Raw genomic sequence first — 20,983 nt, 5'->3', positions numbered from 1 at the left:
AAACATCACAACGTAGTGCTGCACAGTTTACCCTGTGATCCCCCCATTAAAAACATCACAATGTAGTGCTGCACAGTTTACCCTGTGATCCCCCCATTAAAAACATCACAATGTAGTGTTGCACAGTTTACCCTGTGATCCCCCCATTAAAAACATCACAGTGTAGTGTTGCACAGTTTACCCTGTGATCCCCCCATTAAAAACATCACAGTGTGGTGCTGCACAGTTTACCCTGTGATACCCCATTAAAAACATCACAATGTAGTGCTGCACAGTTTACCCTGTGATCCCCCCATTAAAAACATCACAATGTAGTGCTGCACAGTTTACCCTGTGATCCCCCCATTAAAAATATCACAATGTAGTGCTGCACAGTTTAACCTGTGATCCCCCCATTAAAAACATCACAATGTAGTGCTGCACAGTTTACCCTGTGATCCCCCCATTAAAAACATCACAATGTAGTGTTGCACAGTTTACCCTGTGATCCCCCCATTAAAAACATCACAATGTAGTGCAGCACAGTTTACCCTGTGATCCCCCCATTAAAAACATCACAATGTAATGTTGCACAGTTTACCTTGTGATCCCCCATCAAAACATCACAATGTAGTGCTGCACAGTTTACCCTGTGATACCCCATTAAAAACATCACAATGTAGTGCTGCACAGTTTACCCTGTGATCCCCCACATTAAAAACATCACAATGTAATGTTGCACAGTTTACCCTGTGATGCCCCCATTAAAAACATCACAATGTAGTGCTGCACAGTTTAACCTGTGATCCCCCCATTAAAAACATCACAATGTAGTGCTGCACAGTTTACCCTGTGATCCCCCCCATTAAAAACATCACAACGTAGTGCTGCACAGTTTACCCTGTGATCCCCCCATTAAAAACATCACAATGTAGTGTTGCACAGTTTACCCTGTGATCCCCCCCATTAAAAACATCACAGTGTAGTGTTGCACAGTTTACCCTGTGATCCCCCCACTAAAAACATCACAATGTAGTGTTGCACAGTTTACCCTGTGATCCCCCCATTAAAAACATCACAGTGTGGTGCTGCACAGTTTACCCTGTGATACCCCATTAAAAACATCACAATGTAGTGCTGCACAGTTTACCCTGTGATCCCCCATTAAAAACATCACAATGTAGTGCTGCACAGTTTACCCTGTGATCCCCCCATTAAAAACATCACAATGTAGTGTTGCACAGTTTACCCTGTGATCCCCCCATTAAAAACATCACAATGGAGTGTTGCACAGTTTACCCTGTGATGCCCCCATTAAAAACATCACAATGTAGTGTTGCACAGTTTACCCTGTGATGCCCCATTAAAAATATCACATTGTAGTGTTGCACAGTTTACCCTGTGATCCCCCCATTAAAAACATCACAATGGAGTGTTGCACAGTTTACCCTGTGATGCCCCCATTAAAAACATCACAATGTAGTGTTGCACAGTTTACCCTGTGATCCCCCATTAAAAACATCACAATGGAGTGTTGCACAGTTTACCCTGTGATGCCCCATTAAAAACATGACAATGTAGTGTTGCACAGTTTACCTCTGATGCCCCATTAAAAACATCACATTGTAATGTTGCACAGTTTACCCTGTGATGCCCCATTAAAAACATCACAATTTAGTGTTGCACAGTTTACCCTCTGATGCCCCATTAAAAACATGACAATGTAGTGTTGCACAGTTTACCTTGTGATCCCCCATTAAAAACATCACAATGTATTGTTGCACAGTTTACCCTGTGATACCCCATTAAAAACATCACAATGTAATGTTGCACAGTTTACCTTGTGATCCCCCCGTTAAAACCATCACAATGTAGTGCTGCACAGTTTACCTTGTGATACCCCATTAAAAACATCCCAATGTAGTGTTGCACAGTTTACCCTGTGATCCCCCCATTAAAAACATCACAATGTAGTGTTGCACAGTTTACCCTGTGATGCCCCCATTAAAAACATCACAATGTAGTGTTGCACAGTTTCCCCTGAGATGCCCCATTAAAAATATCACAATGTAGTGTTGCACAGTTTACCCTGTGATGCCCCCATTAAAAACATCACAATGTAATGTTGCACAGTTTCCCCTGAGATGCCCCATTAAAAATATCACAATGTAGTGTTGCACAGTTTACCCTGTGATGCCCCCATTAAAAACATCACAATGTAGTGTTGCACAGTTTACCCTGTGATGCCCCATTAAAAACATGACAATGTAGTGTTGCACAGTTTACCTTGTGATGCCCCATTAAAAACATCACAATGTAATGTTGCACAGTTTACCCTGTGATGCCCCATTAAAAACATCACAATGTAGTGTTGCACAGTTTACCCTGTGATGCCCCATTAAAAACATGACAATGTCGTGAAATAAGTACCTAACACACGTGTGTGAAATAAGCACCTAACACAAGTGTGTGAAATAAGCACCTAACACATATGTGTGAAATAAGCACCTAACACACGTGTGTGAAATAAGCACCTAACACACGTGTGTGAAATAAGCACCTAACACATTTGTGTGAAATAAGCACCTAACACATGTGTGTGAAATAAGCACCTAACACATGTGTGTGAAATAAGCACCTAACACATATGTACTTTTGCGATATGCTGGTGTCTCCATCTATCTTTCTGAAGGGCTATAGGGGGACTGAAGGGAACTACTCAGGAGCTGACTGGATTGGAGCACTGCTTCTGTCTGTCGTGACTAAGGGTCCCTTATTAATACTCCTCTGCTGACAACCAAACACATATAGTTTTATAGTCACAGTCTCTCTGAGGAATGATTGTTGCTCCATCTTAAAAATTCAAAACAACATTTTCCCCTGCAACAACCCTTAAAAGCATCCCCGAGACAAACAAACAAAGTTTTTCTATTTTATAAAAATGAATTTATTTACAAAAGACAAGAGTAGATCAATTAAATACACATTAAGATTGAGTGAAGGCACACATGAAATGTTTTAGTTAACAGGTTTTCTCTGTGGTCCTTGTCCTGGCAGTGAACCGTGCTGTGTATGACCGTGCTGTGTATGACCGTGCTGTGTATGACCGTGCTGTGTATGACCGTGCCAGTCAGGTAAAACGTAGTGCGGTACGTTCGGCTAGGAAATCAGAGTTTTCCACAGAGGTGAATTGTGGGCCTTTGTCAACGGTGATGGGGATGGTGTCCACTAGGGGGTGACATCATCCACCTCAGTATTTGAAAGGGGTCTGACCCCGGAGGAACCATCCTGGGCCACAATCGGGAGGCATTCTCCTCATCACAGATCTAAAAGCTGTGGGTTAAGTGTGGTGGAGTCAGGTTCATGGTTGCTCTTGGTCCTTTCCTCTTGGTCTAATGGTCAAGACGTTGGTTTCTCCAATGGGGGACCCGGGTTCATAACCTGTCGTGACATCAGTCTGGTGTTCTCAGACACACCCATGGTCCTGTGGCCCAGTGTCATTGTACCCACTCACTCTGGCTAACAGTCCTGTCCACACCTGTGCTTCATGACCCTCTTGATGCGACCCTGTCTAAAAGTGTATATTATCCTTCCTCTTTGTCCGTTTGTCTGTCTATCCATCTCTTTCTCCTCTGTTTTCTCTGTCCCCGTCAGTAGTATCGGTTGAGGCTGCGTGTGACAGTGTTGACGTCGGGATGTCCGTTCATCCAGATCTCTTGTATGATCCTCTCTCTCTCCTCAACCCTCTGAGCTCGCTCCAACTCTACAGACCAAAACACAACCAAACCAACAACATTAATTAAGTAATGCATTGTATACTTAACCATAAAAAAAACACTAAGTACTTAAGAGTTTCCAACGCAGTGTGTGTGTTTACCTTCTATGGATGTGAACATGCTCGTGTGCAGTAGCGTTCTCTCAAATCGCCTCCGTCGTCGAGCCGATAGGTCAGAAGTCCCGTCGTCCCAGTCCACTGATTCGCTGTCTCTGCTCGTCTCTGTGGTTACGCCGGGATTGCTTGTGTTAGGGTTGCCAGGTTGGGGATGGTGGTGACAGGGATGGTCCCCATGGTGATGGTGGTGATGCCTGTTGCTATGCTGATGGTGATGTCGTCGTCGGTTACTGTAGTGACAGTCAGTGCGACAGTGTATCTGGACCACTAGGGCACAGAGGGTGAGGAGGAGACCCACACACACACCACTAACAAACACCAGAGTTACTCGTTCAGGCTGGTCTGAGACGAGAGAGAGGGGAGGAAGGAGAGAGAGAGGAGGAGGGTGAGAGAGAGAGGTGGAGGATGGTGAGAGAGAGAGAGAGAGAGGATGATAGTGAGAGAGAGAGAGAGAGAGAGAGAGAGAGAAGAGAGAGAGAGAGAGAGAGAGAGAGAGAGAGAGAGAGAGAGAGAGAGAGAGAGAGAGAGAGAGAGAGAGACAGAGAGAGAGACAGAGAGAGAGACAGAGAGATTGAGAGCAAAAAATAAAAGGGAAAGAGTGATTTATTTCTTTATCCAGGTTACACTGACAGACACCTGAACATGTTTTTCTATCACAATTTGTAACAACTAATATTCAAAAAGTTCAACAATAACACCTGATGTTTCAGTCACTGTTTACCTGCTATGAAGGTGTAGGCTGCCAGGGCGTTGCTAAACAAAGCCATCTCCTGGGAGACCACCTTCACCTCCATATTTTGGCTGGGGCTTCCTGTGGGCGGGGCATTCATGATGATGTCACTAACTGTCTCTCTCTGGCATGAGAGAGGCCAAGGCTCATATCTTCTGTGTATAAGTCAGACTTGGCTGACTGTGGTCTTTAATTCTGTATGGTTTTATGGAAACAATTTCTGGCTACCCCCTTCCATAAAGTCTGTACTGGGTTCTCTCTTCTGTCTTCTATGAAATATGCACTGGTCCCCTCAGCTGAGAACAGGACAGCAGTCTTCTCTGTCACTGTAAGGTTGAGAGAGAAAGAGAGAGAGAGAGAGAGAGAGAGAGAGAGAGAGAGAGAGAGAGAGAGTAGTGAGTAAAAGAGAGTAGTGAGTAAAAGAGAGTAGTGAGTAAAAGAGAGTAGTGAGCAAAAGAGAGTAGTGAGTAAAAGCGAGTAGTGAGTAAAAGCGAGTAGTGAGTAAAAGTGAGTAGTGAGTGACAAAGGCCGATAATTCTAGATGATTTCATAATTCTTGCATAATTTACGAGAAAGTCTGAGAAATGATTGCATCCTGCTGTCTCCTCGTTAGCCACATGTTCAATCAAAGTGTCACATAAACATCGAACCAGCGATGAACCCTGTCTCCTACCCTGATGGCTCTGGGTGACGATGGGGCTGTCTGATGAAGCTAGAGAAAATTACAGAGTGCTCATAGGAAAACTCGTAGAATACCCCCCAATCATTGGTTTCCATTTTTCTCCTGAAAACATTCAAATAGAGTCACAGATGTAGGATCAACCCCTACAAAAAATGTAAATAAATTATAATCAACATAATAATTCACATTTCCTGATGCTGCAGGATTGTTTTCCTGCTGTGAGAAGCAGGGTCAAATTAAGATCCTTCATCTGTATGTAGTCAATAAAGCTACAAAAACGCTCTGTAATTGGAAGTCCTACCACTAAACGTTCTCTCCAAGTCACACAGTGATTTACCCCAGAAATACCACTCAGCTTTTACCCAAACCCAGTGTCGTTTCCCTGATCAGAAGGAGATGACACAAAGAGAGTATTTAGTGAAGGGAAGAAATATGTCAGAGAAAAACATCATAAAGGACAGATTGTAAACACAACGAGGCAGCACTGCTTTCATGGTTTGGCAAGCCTGGTTCCTTGGACCACATGAACATTCTCTTCCATTCCCCCTCGCCCCTTCCCCCCACTTTCTCCCTCTCATCCATTCCCCCTCTCCACTTCCCCCACATTCTCCTTCTCATCCATTCCCCCTCTCCCCGTCCCCCCACTTTCTCCCTCTCATCCATTCCCCCTCTCCCCGTCCCCCACTTTCTCCCTCTCTTCCATTCCCCCTCTCCCCTTCCCCCCACTTTCTCCCTCTCTTCCATTCCCCCTCTCCCCTTCCCCCACTTTCTCCCTCTCATTCATTCCTCCTCTCCCCTTCCCCCACTTTCTCCCTCTCATTCATTCCCCCTCTCCCCTTCCCCCCACTTTCTCCCTCTCATCCATTACCCCTCACCCCTTCCCCCTCTTTCTCCTTCTCATCCATTCCCCCTCTTCCCTTCCCCCACATTCTCCTTCTCATCCATTCCCCCTCTCCCCTTCCCCCCACATTCTCCTTCTCATCCATTCCCCCTCTCCCCTTCCCCCCACATTCTCCTTCTCATCCATTCCCCTCTCCCCTTCCCCCCACATTCTCCTTCTCATCCATTCCCCCTCTCCACCTCTCGTTCTCTTACCTCCTACACACGTAGGACTCATATTACAGACAGAAAATACAGCAGCCTTGGTTTGTCTCCTCTCCTTCACACACACACACACACACACACACACACACACACACACACACACACACACACACACACACACACACACACACACACACACACACACACACACACACACACACACACACACACACACACACACACACACACACACACGCACCAGAAAGAAGAAACAACTTAAACATGAGAGAAAGCACTGTGTAGGAGCCATATAGTTTATATTGTACATTTTTGTATGTTTCCAATTCATGATGAATTTCTGTTGTATGTGTATATACCCCCTCTACTTGCCAATGGAGAATACAGTTGAAAGGCAGACATGCTCCAATGCCTTCTGGGAGTGACTGGAATGGCAGCAGTCTTTTGACCATACCAGACAATGTTTACCATGCTGTTTGTTTCTTTAGTTTAAATTATCAGAATTAGTTTTGGTAGAGTTTTCTTTACATTTTTTTCCAGAATAACAACAAAATAAATAAATGATTAATTTTCAACTGGAATCAAACTCTGGCCAATTGGATTTGTCTGCGTCAAGACTAACATTTCACAACTCTCCATTGTGGCTAAGAATGGAATTAGAATGGAATAAGAATGTAAATAGAATGGAATTAGAATGGAAATAGAATGGAATTAGAATGGAATTAGAATGGAATTAGAATGGAAATAGAATGGAATTAGAATGGAATTAGAATGGAAATAGAATGGAATTAGAATGGAAATTGTATTGGGACAATTATATTGGATAATTTAGCCACTACATTTAGTCAAAATACTTAGCTGGAAAATACTTTGTTGGAATTGAAAAACTGGATTGTTTGGAAAGACGTATAACCAATGAATGGAGTAGAAAAGAAACGCACAAACTTCTGCATTGATTGATGGTACATGGAAGTGTTTATGCCTACATTTATCATGCATTCAAAGTAATGGAAAATTTGCTATTGGAGTGACTTATTTGGACAAAGGATCGAATCCACAGAATTCGATTTCCAAACTGTGAAGATGATTGATATAGTGACACTGTTAAAGAAACTCTTATTGATCCATGTTCATGGTTCCATGTTGAAATAGATATTGATATTGATGTGATCGCCTATTGAGGGAATATGACCGAAGAGAATTCTCCTATTGTAGATAGCGTTGTGTATGTGGGGGCAACATGGAGCTAGTGGAGGACGAGGAGGGTGAATTAAACCCATCTAGAGGACGAGGAGGAGGAATTAAACCCCCATCTAGAGGACAAGGAGGAGGAATTAAACCCATCTAGAGGATGAAGAGGAGGATTTAAACCCATCTAGAGGATGAGGAGGAGGAATTAAACCCATCTAGAGGAGGAGGAGGAGGAATGAAACCCATCTAGAGGAGGAGGAATTAAACCCATCTAGAGGAGGAGGAGGAATTAAACCCATCTAGAAGACAAGGAGGAGGAATTAAACCCATCTAGAGGACGAGGAGGAGGAATTAAACCCATCTAGAGGACGAGGAGGAGGAATTAAACCCATCTAGAGGATGAGGAATTAAACCCATCTAGAGGAGGAGGAATTAAACCCATCTAGAGGACGAGGAGGAGGAATTAAACCCATCTAGAGGACGAGGAGGAGGAATTAAACCCATCTAGAGGACGAGGAGGAGGAATTAAACCCATCTAGAGGATGAGGAATTAAACCCATCTAGAGGATGAGGAATTAAACCCATCTAGAGGACGAGGACGAGGAATTAAACCAACAAAAGACGAAGGAAAACAGGGAGATTTCAGCTGTAAATTGAAATAGCAGCTGCCTCTGCAAAGGTCACGGTCTTGACATCTGCAGGGGAAGAAAGAAATGCCAACTCAACAACAATAGAATGACGACTTTGAGGAAATAGCAGAGAGATACAGGATCTCAGACCTTGAATTTCACACAGGGAAGAGGGGCACTTCAGCCAGACATGCACCAAGTGTGCATCTCAAAGGACCCCAAGTCATTGAGCACATTGACATTCAATCAGCCCAGGCTCCCAGTGTTTCAGCTCAATCAGAACTGTCAGGACACAGTGGGATTCAGACAGCCGCTCATAGAGAGAACACTGCTGCACCACCAGACTCTAACCCGAGTCTGCCAGTCTATACAGAACAAGGCCCCTCCGTGCTGGCCGACTCCGGGGAAAACAGCCAAGACTTTCAGGACATTTCACAAGAAAACACTCTCATCTCCAAAGACTGCAATGTTAGTCAAACAGCAACATCTTTCCGCTACCCAGAGAGACTAGTGTTTTTCATGGTGACATTTTGCAGTACAGATCCTTCATTCAGTCATTTGAACATGGTATAGAGAGAATAGAGCCCAAACGAGTCAGGAGAAACTGCACTTCCTCAAACTGTACACCAGAGGGCAGGCTCGAGAGCTAGTTTGGACAAGGGCTATCAGAAAGGCTTATTCCAGGAGATCTATGGTAATGAATACAAGATTTCCAAGGCATACAAGGAGAAGGCTTTTAGCTGGCCAGGCAATAAAATCCAAAGACCACATGGCATTACACGCCTATGCGTTATACCTCAGAGGTTGTTGTAATGCAATGGGAGATATGGAAGAGATGGATCTGGCCTCCAGCTTAAAAAACATCATTTTTATTTTATTTACTTTTCATTCCCATGGAGACCATCGGTGGGTTACAAGTATTTATTTATTTATTTATTTTATTTTATTTAACTTGGCAAGTCAGTTAAGAGCAAATTCTTATTTATATTGACGGCCTACCCCGGCCAAACCTTAACCCGGACCACGCTGAGCCAATTGTATCCTGAAACTACCCTACAAGCTCAGGGACAGGTGGAGGTCAGCTGCTTGTGAGTTACAGGAGCACCATGGCAGGCGTGCTAGACTCCTTGATCTCATCCTGTTCATTAAATAACATGTGAGGATGGCCACACATCCGGTGTTCGGTGATATTCAAGATCCAACACAATCCAGGAGCAAGACTCAAAGGCTGCAGTCAAGGCTCATTCACATGTCTAGTCACAAATCCACAGAGAGCAGCTTTGCTACCAGCGTGTCATCCTCATAGCCCCCCCCACCACCACACACACACACACACACACACACACACACACACACATACACACACACACACACAACCCCAACACATCACGTCTGTTCTGTAACTGCAGTCAGGAATTGGAGCTGTGTCCACGACTCAGAAAAAGGAGCCACGGGGGGAAGATTGGTTTCCTAAAGGGAAACAGAATTTGGTTTGGTTGCTTGTCAAGTGGACACGTCAAGAGACTACAACAAGCGTCTCAAATGCAGTGTATGTAGCCAAACTCACTCAAGTGTGCTTCATATTGCTGGGAAACCGCAGAACAGTCATCAGAAGCAGCAGTCGGGTCACGGTAGACCGTGACCAGCGACCAACAACTTACACTTGCTATTGTATCAGTAAAGGTCAAACACGGTAAAGGCAACCAGGTTATCCAGACGTACACCTTCCTAGAGGCAGGAAGCACATTCTGCACAGAGAGACCGATGACCCCGCTTGGCAGCACATGTGAGAGGAGACACAGCTCTTACTAGTGTCGGAACGAGGATCCCCTGTGAAAAGCCACTGGCACAGCAGAGAGACGTCCACAACACGTCCACAAGAATCAGTTTCTACACATGACTCTTTTCATGTGAAGTTAACATTTATTGGGCATATAAAATATATATAGTATGTATGTGTGTGGACGTGTTATGGACGGCTCTCTGCTGTGCCAGCGGTTTTATTTTTTTTATTTTTTTATAATGTGTTTATTATTTTCCAATAAAAAAAATGTATTAAAAAAGACAGCAATACAAAACGTTGACATTCATTGTACTGTTGAATGAGATGGCCAATGTAGAGAACAAAACAAAACTTAACTCACACATACACAAAATACAACTAAATCCTATTAGGTGGTACATGTATATGAAGACAGCATACAGTCATTACAAGCAGTGTAGTTAAGCCAAAAATAAATGTTGAGTGGAGTACAGCACAGAGTAGCAGCAGATCGCCAACCCAGTTATGAAGCGGGACGAGACCATTTATCAAGTATCGGCTGCCAAATTTTGTAACATTGGACTTCTATTGGAGGTATTGTATCAAATCTTTTCCATATGTATTACATTCCCTAAATACCGTAACCACATTTCAAAGGTAGGTACAGTCTCCAGTTTCCAAAATTGCAATATGAGCCTTTTGGCTAATAGAGTATAAAGAGAGACAGCTTTCCCTTCGTGGTTATTCCCATCAACTGTACCAAACAGAGCGGTCAATGGGTCTGGGGCTAGAACTCTATCAAAGGCTCTAGATAAGTCATCAAAAATGAGAGCCCAGTAAGCATGTAACTTAGGGCATGTCCAGAATAAGTGGGTCAACGTCCCCTCGTCCTGCTTGCACCTCTCACACATCTCAGCCTATGCCTCCCTCCAGTCCCTCGACTTCTTGGCACTGACGGAAACATGGATCACCACAGACAACACTGCTACTCCTACTGCTCTCTCTTCGTCCGCCCACATGTTCTCGCACACCCCGAGAGCTTCTGGTCAGCGGGGTGGTGGCACCGGGATCCTCATCTCTCCCAAGTGGTCATTCTCTCTTTCTCCCCTTACCCATCTGTCTATCGCCTCCTTTGAATTCCATGCTGTCACAGTTACCAGCCCTTTCAAGCTTAACATCCTTATCATTTATCGCCCTCCAGGTTCCCTCGGAGAGTTCATCAATGAGCTTGATGCCTTGATAAGCTCCTTTCCTGAGGACGGCTCACCTCTCACAGTCCTGGGCGACTTTAACCTCCCCACGTCTACCTTTGACTCATTCCTCTCTGCCTCCTTCTTTCCACTCCTCTCCTCTTTTGACCTCACCCTCTCACCTTCCCCCTACTCACAAGGCAGGCAATACGCTCGACCTCATCTTTACTAGATGCTGTTCTTCCACTAACCTCATTGCAACTCCCCTCCAAGTCTCCGACCACTACCTTGTATCCTTTTCCCTCTCGCTCTCATCCAACACTTCCCACACTGCCCCTACTCGGATGGTATCGCGCCGTCCCAACCTTCGCTCTCTCTCCCCCGCTACTCTCTCCTCTTCCATCCTATCATCTCTTCCCTCTGCTCATACCTTCTCCAACCTATCTCCTGATTCTGCCTCCTCAACCCTCCTCTCTTCCCTTTCTGCATCCTTTGACTCTCTATGTCCCCTATCCTCCAGGCCGGCTCGGTCCTCCCCTCCCGCTCCGTGGCTCGACGACTCATTGCGAGCTCACAGAACAGTGCTCCGGGCAGCCGAGCGGAAATGGAGGAAAACTCGCCTCCCTGCGGACCTGGCATCCTTTCACTCCCTCCTCTCTACATTTTCCTCCTCTGTCTCTGCTGCTAAAGCCACTTTCTTCCACTCTAAATTCCAAGCATCTGCCTCTAACCCTCGGAAGCTCTTTGCCACCTTCTCCTCCCTCCTGAATCCTCCCCCCCCCTCCTCCCTCTCTGCAGATGACTTCGTCAACCATTTTGAAAAGAAGGTCGATGACATCCGATCCTCGTTTGCTAAGTCAAACGACACCGCTGGTTCTGCTCACACTGCCCTACCCTGTGCTCTGACCTCTTTCTCCCCTCTCTCTCCAGATGAAATCTCGCTTCTTGTGACGGCCGGCCTTCCAACAACCTGCCCGCTTGACCCTATCCCCTCCTCTCTTCTCCAGACCATCTCCGGAGACCTTCTCCCTTACCTCACCTCGCTCATCAACTCATCCCTGACCGCTGGCTACGTCCCTTCCGTCTTCAAGAGAGCGAGAGTTGCACCCCTTCTGAAAAAACCTACACTCGATCCCTCCGATGTCAACAACTACAGACCAGTATCCCTTCTTTCTTTTCTCTCCAAAACTCTTGAACGTGCCGTCCTTGGCCAGCTCTCCCGCTATCTCTCTCACAATGACCTTCTTGATCCAAATCAGTCAGGTTTCAAGACTAGTCATTCAACTGAGACTGCTCTTCTCTGTATCACGGAGGCGCTCCGCACTGCTAAAGCTAACTCTCTCTCCTCTGCTCTCATCCTTCTAGACCTATCGGCTGCCTTCGACACTGTGAACCATCAGATCCTCCTCTCCACCCTCTCCGAGTTGGGCATCTCCGGTGCGGCCCACTTGGATTGCGTCCTACCTGACAGGTCGCTCCTACCAGGTGGCGTGGCGAGAATCTGTCTCCTCGCCACGCGCTCTCACCACTGGTGTCCCCCAGGGCTCTGTTCTAGGCCCTCTCCTATTCTCGCTATACACCAAGTCACTTGGCTCTGTCATAACCTCACATGGTCTCTCCTATCATTGCTATGCAGACGACACACAATTAATCTTCTCCTTTCTCCCTTCTGATGACCAGGTGGCGAATCGCATCTCTGCATGTCTGGCAGACATATCAGTGTGGATGACGGATCACCACCTCAAGCTGAACCTCGGCAAGACGGAGCTGCTCTTCCTCCCGGGGAAGGACTGCCCGTTCCATGATCTCGCCATCACGGTTGACAACTCCATTGTTTCCTCCTCCCAGAGCGCTAAGAACCTTGGCGTGATCCTGGACAACACCCTGTCGTTCTCAACTAACATCAAGGCGGTGGCCCGTTCCTGTAGGTTCATGCTCTACAACATCCGCAGAGTACGCCCCTGCCTCACACAGGAAGCGGCGCAGGTCCTAATCCAGGCACTTGTCATCTCCCGTCTGGATTACTGCAACTCGCTGTTGGCTGGGCTCCCTGCCTGTGCCATTAAACCCCTACAACTCATCCAGAACGCCGCAGCCCGTCTGGTGTTCAACCTTCCCAAGTTCTCTCACGTCACCCCGCTCCTCCGCTCTCTCCACTGGCTTCCAGTTGAAGCTCGCATCCGCTACAAGACCATGGTGCTTGCCTACGGAGCTGTGAGGGGAACGGCACCGCAGTACCTCCAGGCTCTGATCAGGCCCTACACCCAAACAAGGGCACTGCGTTCGTCCACCTCTGGCCTGCTCGCCTCCCTACCACTGAGGAAGTACAGTTCCCGCTCAGCCCAGTCAAAACTGTTCGCTGCTCTGGTCCCCCAATGGTGGAACAAACTCCCTCACGACGCCAGGACAGCGGAGTCAATCACCACCTTCCAGAGACACCTGAAACCCCACCTCTTCAAGGAATACATAGGATAGGATAAACCAATCCTTCTCACCCCCCCTTAAATGATTTAGATGCACTATTGTAAAGTGGCTGTTCCACTGATGTCAGAAGGTGAATTCACCAATTTGTAAGTCGCTCTGGATAAGAGCGTCTGCTAAATGACTTAAATGTAAATGTAATGTAAATGTGAGGTGTCCAGGAATATTTTATGCAGTTTTATTTTAGAGTAATGTAACCTGTGTATCACCTTAAACTGTACAAGGTTGTGTCTGGCATTCACTGAACTGTGGTTTATATTCCTGAGAGCTTCTACCCAGTCCTCATCTGAGATTTCTGACCCAAGTTCTTGTTCCCAAGCCCTTTTAATGGTGTCTGTGGATACCTCTATGTGGGCCTGTAGCACATCATACAGTCTAGAGACCGACCCTTTTGAATGGGGTTAAACAAGGATCAAGCTATCTAATGTAGGACTATTTGGCTTCATGCCATACTGTGGGATATGTGTCCTTACGAAATTCCTGGTTTGGAGGTATCTGAAAAAATGTGTTGTTGGCATGTTGAACTTTCCCTGTAATTGTTGAAATGAAGATAACTGACCATCTATGTATAGATTACCAATTGTTGTGAGCCCCTTCTCCCTCCACTGTGAAAACACCACATCATCCAATGCAGGGTGGAAAGCATGATTCAGGCACATTGGGCTGTTAATGTATACGGTGGATATGTTAAGAAAATACCTCATCTGTTTCCAGATCCTAAGCGTATGACAAATGACTGGATTAGAGTCATAAGTGGCGTTTTTTCACATAGGGAATCACCACTACAAGAGTACGAACTACCATTGGAAAGTGGACGAATGGATAATTACATGCAGCATGTCGGATTATTGGAATCACTTGTGTTGTCTGTGACAACGAACAATGACTGTGCCAAACAACGAGAAGAATCCAGAAGCCAAATCTCCCGCACCGTTGCTCATCGAAGGACACTGGTGCTTGTGTTTCACTCTTGTGCTGCGCGATGTAAGTTGAACATTGCTTTGTAAATTGCAGTGTTGTGGAATAGGAATTGGAGCCAGCGTTTCATAGGGAAGATGCTATCCAACATGTTGACGCTTCATTTATCACTGTTTAGAGACTTTGTTTTCTATTTTTTCTACTGTATTATTGACTGTATGTTTGTTTATTCCATGTGTAACTCTGTGTTGTTGTATGTGTCGAACTGCTTTGCTTCATCTTGGCCAGGTCGCAGTTGTAAATGAGAACTTGTTCTCAACTAGTCTACCTGGTTAAATAAAGGTGTTCTCAACTAGTCTACCTGGTTAAATAAAGGTGTTCTCAACTAGTCTACCTGGTTAAATAAAGGTGTTCTCAACTAGCCTACCTGGTTAAATAAAGTTGTTCTCAACTAGCCTACCTGGTTAAATAAAGGTGTTCTCAACTAGCCTACCTGGTTAAATAAAGGTGTTCTCAACTAGCCTACCTGGTTAAATAAAGGTGTTCTCAACTAGCCTACCTGGTTAAATAAAGGTGCTCTCAACTAGCCAACCTGGTGAAATAAAGGTGTTCTCAACTAGTCTACCTGGTTAAATAAAGGTGAAATAAATAAATATTAAAAAAGTAAAAAATGAATGAACATTTGAACAGAGTATTGGGCTTTGTTTAATCTTCGCATTGGTGAAAAGAAAAAGAGTGTTGTTGTGTCATTGAATAAACAAACTGGGCTGCGTGAGATGAAGACGGACCGTAAAGGAAGTGGAGACCATGTTCTCTCCCAGAACTGCTCTGATGAAATATTTTACTGAAGATATTCGTAGAACATTTTAAGAAATTGACAGATTAAAGATGTTGGATCGTGTGAAACCGCAGGGCCATATTGGGGCGTGGAGTTTCTGATTGGCAGCGATGCTTCACAGGCCATCCACCCTGCTGATGATGACAGTGTTGGAGGTAGACCCCCGCACCGCTGGGAGACCATTTGGTGTGGGTCTCTGGTGGTCGCTTAGGAGAAGGTGGTGACAACTCCACACACCATCTACAACAGACACACACAGGAGTGGCATGCTGGGTGCTACAGGATGCTGCCTTGTTAAAGGCTGAGCTGGAGCTAACTGCTAGCAACCTCTGGTCCTGCAGATCATTCTTCCATCTACACACATACATACTTCCATCTACGCACATACATCAAATACAACAGGTGCATTACAGTGAAATGCTTACTTACAAGCCCTTAACCAACAATGCAGTTTTAAGAAAATTAAGAAAATACCAACAAAAAAAAAGGTAAGAGAAAAGAAAAACGAATAATTAAGGAGCAACAGTAAATAACAATAGCGGGGCTATATACAGGGGGTACCGGGACAGAGTCAATGTGGAGGCTATATATAGGGGGTACCGGGACAGAGTCAATGTGGAGGTTATATACAGGGGGTACCGGGACAGAGTCAATGTGGAGGTTATATACAGGGGGTACCGGGACAGAGTCAATGTGGAGGCTATATATAGGGGGTACCGGGACAGAGTCAATGTGGAGGCTATATACAGGGGGTACCGGGACAGAGTCAATGTGGAGGCTATATACAGGGGGTACCGGGACAGAGTCAATGTGGAGGCTATATACAGGGGGTACCGGGACAGAGTCAATGTGGAGGATATATACAGGGGGTACCGGTACAGAGTCAATGTGGAGGCTATATACAGGGGGTACTGGTACAGAGTCAATGTGGAGGCTATATACAGGGGCTCCCGGGACAGAGTCAATGTGGAGGCTATATACAGGGGGTACCGGGACAGAGTCAATGTGGAGGTTATATACAGGGGGTACCGGGACAGAGTCAATGTGGAGGTTATATACAGGGGGTACTGGGACAGAGTCAATGTGGAGGTTATATACAGGGGGTACCGGGACAGAGTCAATGTGGAGGCTATATATAGGGGGTACCGGGACAGAGTCAATGTGGAGGCTATATACAGGGGGTACCGGGACAGAGTCAATGTGGAGGTTATATACAGGGGGTACCGGGACAGAGTCAATGTGGAGGCTATATACAGGGGGTACCGGGACAGAGTCAATGTGGAGGATATATACAGGGGGTACCGGTACAGAGTCAATGTGGAGGCTATATACAGGGGGTACTGGTACAGAGTCTATGTGGAGGCTATATACAGGGGCTCCCGGGACAGAGTCAATGTGGAGGCTATATACAGGGGGTACCGGGACAGAGTCAATGTGGAGGCTATATACAGGGGGTACCGGTACAGAGTCAATGTGGAGGTTATATACAGGGGGTACCGGGACAGAGTCAATGTGGAGGCTATATACAGGGGGTACCGGGACAGAGTCAATGTGGAGGCTGTATACAGGGGGTACCGGGACAGAGTCAATGTGGTGGCTATATACAGGGGGTACCGGGACAGAGTCAATGTGGAGGCTATATACAGGGGGTACCGGGACAGAGTCAATGTGGAGGCTATATACAGGGGGTACCGGGACAGAGTCAATGTGGAGGTTATATACAGGGGGTACCGGTACAGAGTCAATGTGGAGGTTATATACAGGGGGTACCGGGACAGAGTCAATGTGGAGGTTATATACAGGGGGTACCGGGACAGAGTCAATGTGGAGGCTATATACAGGGGCTCCCGGGACAGAGTCAATGTGGAGGTTATATACAGGGGGTACTGGGACAGAGTCAATGTGGAGGCTATATACAGGGGGTACTGGTACAGAGTCTATGTGGAGGCTATATACAGGGGGTACCGGGACAGAGTCAATGTGGAGGCTATATACAGGGGGTACCGGGACAGAGTCTATGTGGAGGCTATATACAGGGGGTACTGGTACAGAGTCTATGTGGAGGCTATATACAGGCGGTACTGGTACAGAGTCTATGTGGAGGCTATATACAGGGGGTACCGGTACAGAGTCAATGTGGAGGCTATATACAGGGGGTACCGGTACAGAGTCAATGTGGGGCTATATACAGGGGGTACTGGGACAGAGTCAATGTGGAGGCTATATACAGGGGGTACCGGGACAGAGTCAATGTGGAGGCTATATACAGGGGGTACCGGGACAGAGTCAATGTGGAGGCTATATACAGGGGGTACCGGGACAGAGTCAATGTGGAGGCTATATACAGGGGGTACCGGGACAGAGTCAATGTGGAGGTTATATACAGGGGGTACCGGGACAGAGTCAATGTGGAGGTTATATACAGGGGGTACTGGGACAGAGTCAATGTGGAGGCTATATACAGGGGGTACCGGGACAGAGTCAATGTGGAGGTTATATACAGGGGGTACCGGGACAGAGTCAATGTGGAGGTTATATACCGGGGGTACCGGGACAGAGTCAATGTGGAGGCTATATATAGGGGGTACCGGGACAGAGTCAATGTGGAGGCTATATACAGGGGGTACCGGGACAGAGTCAATGTGGAGGTTATATACAGGGGGTACCGGGACAGAGTCAATGTGGAGGCTATATACAGGGGGTACCGGGACAGAGTCAATGTGGAGGATATATACAGGGGGTACCGGTACAGAGTCAATGTGGAGGCTATATACAGGGGGTACTGGTACAGAGTCTATGTGGAGGCTATATACAGGGGCTCCCGGGACAGAGTCTATGTGGAGGCTATATACAGGGGGTACCGGGACAGAGTCAATGTGGAGGTTATATACAGGGGGTACCGGGACAGAGTCAATGTGGAGGTTATATACAGGGGGTACCGGGACAGAGTCAATGTGGAGGCTATATATAGGGGGTACCGGGACAGAGTCAATGTGGAGGCTATATACAGGGGGTACCGGGACAGAGTCAATGTGGAGGCTATATACAGGGGGTACCGGGACAGAGTCAATGTGGAGGCTATATACAGGGGGTACCGGTACAGAGTCAATGTGGAGGTTATATACAGGGGGTACCGGGACAGAGTCAATGTGGAGGCTATATACAGGGGGTACCGGGACAGAGTCAATGTGGAGGCTGTATACAGGGGGTACCGGGACAGAGTCAATGTGGAGGCTATATACAGTGGGTACCGGGACAGAGTCAATGTGGAGGCTATATACAGGGGGTACCGGGACAGAGTCAATGTGGAGGCTATATACAGGGGGTACCGGGACAGAGTTAATGTGGAGGTTATATACAGGGGGTACCGGGACAGAGTCAATGTGGAGGTTATATACAGGGGGTACCGGGACAGAGTCAATGTGGAGGCTATATACAGGGGCTCCCGGGACAGAGTCAATGTGGAGGTTATATACAGGGGGTACTGGGACAGAGTCAATGTGGAGGCTATATACAGGGGGTACTGGTACAGAGTCTATGTGGAGGCTATATACTGGGGGTACCGATACAGAGTCAATGTGGAGGCTATATACAGGGGGTACCGGTACAGAGTCAATGTGGAGGCTATATACAGGGGGTACCGGGACAGAGTCAATGTGGAGGCTATATACAGGGGGTACCGGGACAGAGTCAATGTGGAGGCTATATACAGGGGGTACCGGGACAGAGTCAATGTGGGGCTATATACAGGGGGTACTGGTACAGAGTCTATGTGGAGGTTATATACATGGGGTACAGGTACAGAGTCTATGTGGAGGCTATATAGAGGGTGTACAGGTACATAGGGGGGAGGCATGGAGTGCTTTGAAAGGCTGGTCATGGCTCACATCAACATCATTATCCCAGAAACTCTAGACCACTCCAATTTGCATACCGCCCTGACAAATCCACAGATGATGCAATCTCTATTGCAGTCCACACTGCCCATTCCCACCGAAACAAAAGGAACACCTATGTGAGAATGCTATTCATTGACGACAGCTCAGCGTTCAACACCATAGTGCCCTCAAAGCTCATCACTAAGCGAAGGATCCTGGGACTAAACACCTCCCTCGGCTACTGGATCCTGGACTTCTTGACGGGCCGCCCCCAGGTGGTAAGGGTAGGTAACAATACATCCGCCACGCTGATCCTCAACATGCGGGCGCCTCAGGGGTGCGTGCTCAGTCCTCTCCTATACTCCCTGTTTGCTGATGACACAACAGTGGCAGGCCTGATCACCGACAATGACGAGACAGCCTATAGGGAGTAGGTCAGAGACCTGGCTGTGTTGTGCCAGGACAACAACCTCTCCCTTAACGTGATCAAGACAAAGGAGATGATTGTGGACTACAGGAAAAGGTGGACCAAGCACGCCCCCATTCTCATCGACGAGGCTGTAGTGGAGCAGGTTGAGAGCTTCAAGTTCCTTGGTGTCCACATCCCCAACAAACTAACATGGTCCATGCACACCAAGACAGTCGTGAAGAGGGCACGACAAAACCTATTCCCCCTCAGGAGACTGAAAAGATTTGATATGGGTCCTTAGATCTTCAAAGGATTTTACAGCTGCAGCATCGAGAGCATCCTGATTGGTTGCATCACTGCCTGGTATGGCAACTGCTCGTCCACCGACCCAAAGGCACTACAGAGGGTAGTGCATATGGCCCAGTACATCACTGGGCCAAGCTTTCTGCCATCCAGGACCTCTATACCAGGCGGTGTCAGAGGAAGGCCCTAGAAATTGTCAAAGACTCCAGCCACTCTAGTCATAGACTGTTCTCTCTGCTACCGCATGGCAAGCGGTACCAGAGCACCAAGTCTAGGTCCATGAGGCTTCTAAACAGATTCTACCCCTAAGCCATAAGACTCCTGAACATCTAATCAAATGGCTACCCAGACTATTTGCATTGCCCCCCCCCCCCTTTTACTCTGCTATTATCTAGCTGCATAGTCACTTTAATAACTCTACCTACATCTACATACTACCTCAACTAACCGGTGCCCCGGCACATTGACTCTGTACCGGTACCCCCTGTATATAGCCTTAATTATTTGTTTTTCTTACTTCTGCTCTTTAATTATTTGTTACTTTTATTTGTTATTCTTATTTTTTGTAGCTATTTTTTTTTAACTGGATTGTTGGTTAAGGGCTTGTAAGTATTCAGCATTTCACTGTAAAGTCTACACCTGTTGTATTCGGTACATGTGACAAATAACATTTGATTTGATTTGAAATGACAAGGGCTAAAGCTGATTGGCTGGAACTCGAATTTCAAGGAGGCTGGCCCACGAGGGGAAAATGTAGGGAAGATGGCGCAGCACATCTTCCAGAAAAACAGTCGTTTCAAACTAGAGATTTTGTGGCTAATTGAAGTAAAACAGTAACTCTGCTCATAGATTAAGCACATATGAACTACACGTTGACTCATTCAGCCCAAAGCGGGAGGTTTAAAGAATAGTTGGTAGTCGCCAAAGTTCCAGAACATGCCTTTAATCTGTTCCAGAGCATGTCTTTAATCTATCCTCCATGGAGATGATACTGACGGTACCAAAAATGAGGAACAGGGGACTGTAGGCCACTGCGTTT

The 20,983-nt window shown here is 46.5% G+C and overlaps 1 protein-coding gene across 2 annotated transcripts in view; it reads right to left on the bottom strand.

The window, feature by feature from the left end:
- Positions 1-2,954: 2,954 nt before the first annotated feature.
- The window catches only part of LOC135525541 (protein eva-1 homolog A-like), a 23,919-nt gene continuing 5,890 nt past the window's right edge, over positions 2,955-20,983 (bottom strand). For both annotated transcript variants that reach the window (XM_064953216.1, XM_064953217.1), the window contains exons 2-4: positions 4,593-4,927; positions 3,857-4,213; positions 2,955-3,742 (exon numbers count right to left, since the gene is read on the bottom strand). In XM_064953216.1, the coding sequence (XP_064809288.1) occupies positions 3,630-3,742; positions 3,857-4,213; positions 4,593-4,701 (579 nt within the window). In that variant the 5' untranslated portion in view covers positions 4,702-4,927 and the 3' untranslated portion in view covers positions 2,955-3,629. The remainder of the gene's footprint in view (positions 3,743-3,856; positions 4,214-4,592; positions 4,928-20,983) is intronic.

This window comes from Oncorhynchus masou, chromosome 32, assembly GCF_036934945.1.
Source record: "Oncorhynchus masou masou isolate Uvic2021 chromosome 32, UVic_Omas_1.1, whole genome shotgun sequence".
NCBI classification, from domain to species: domain Eukaryota; kingdom Metazoa; phylum Chordata; class Actinopteri; order Salmoniformes; family Salmonidae; genus Oncorhynchus; species Oncorhynchus masou.
This window is presented reverse-complemented; position numbering and strand designations above follow the sequence as displayed.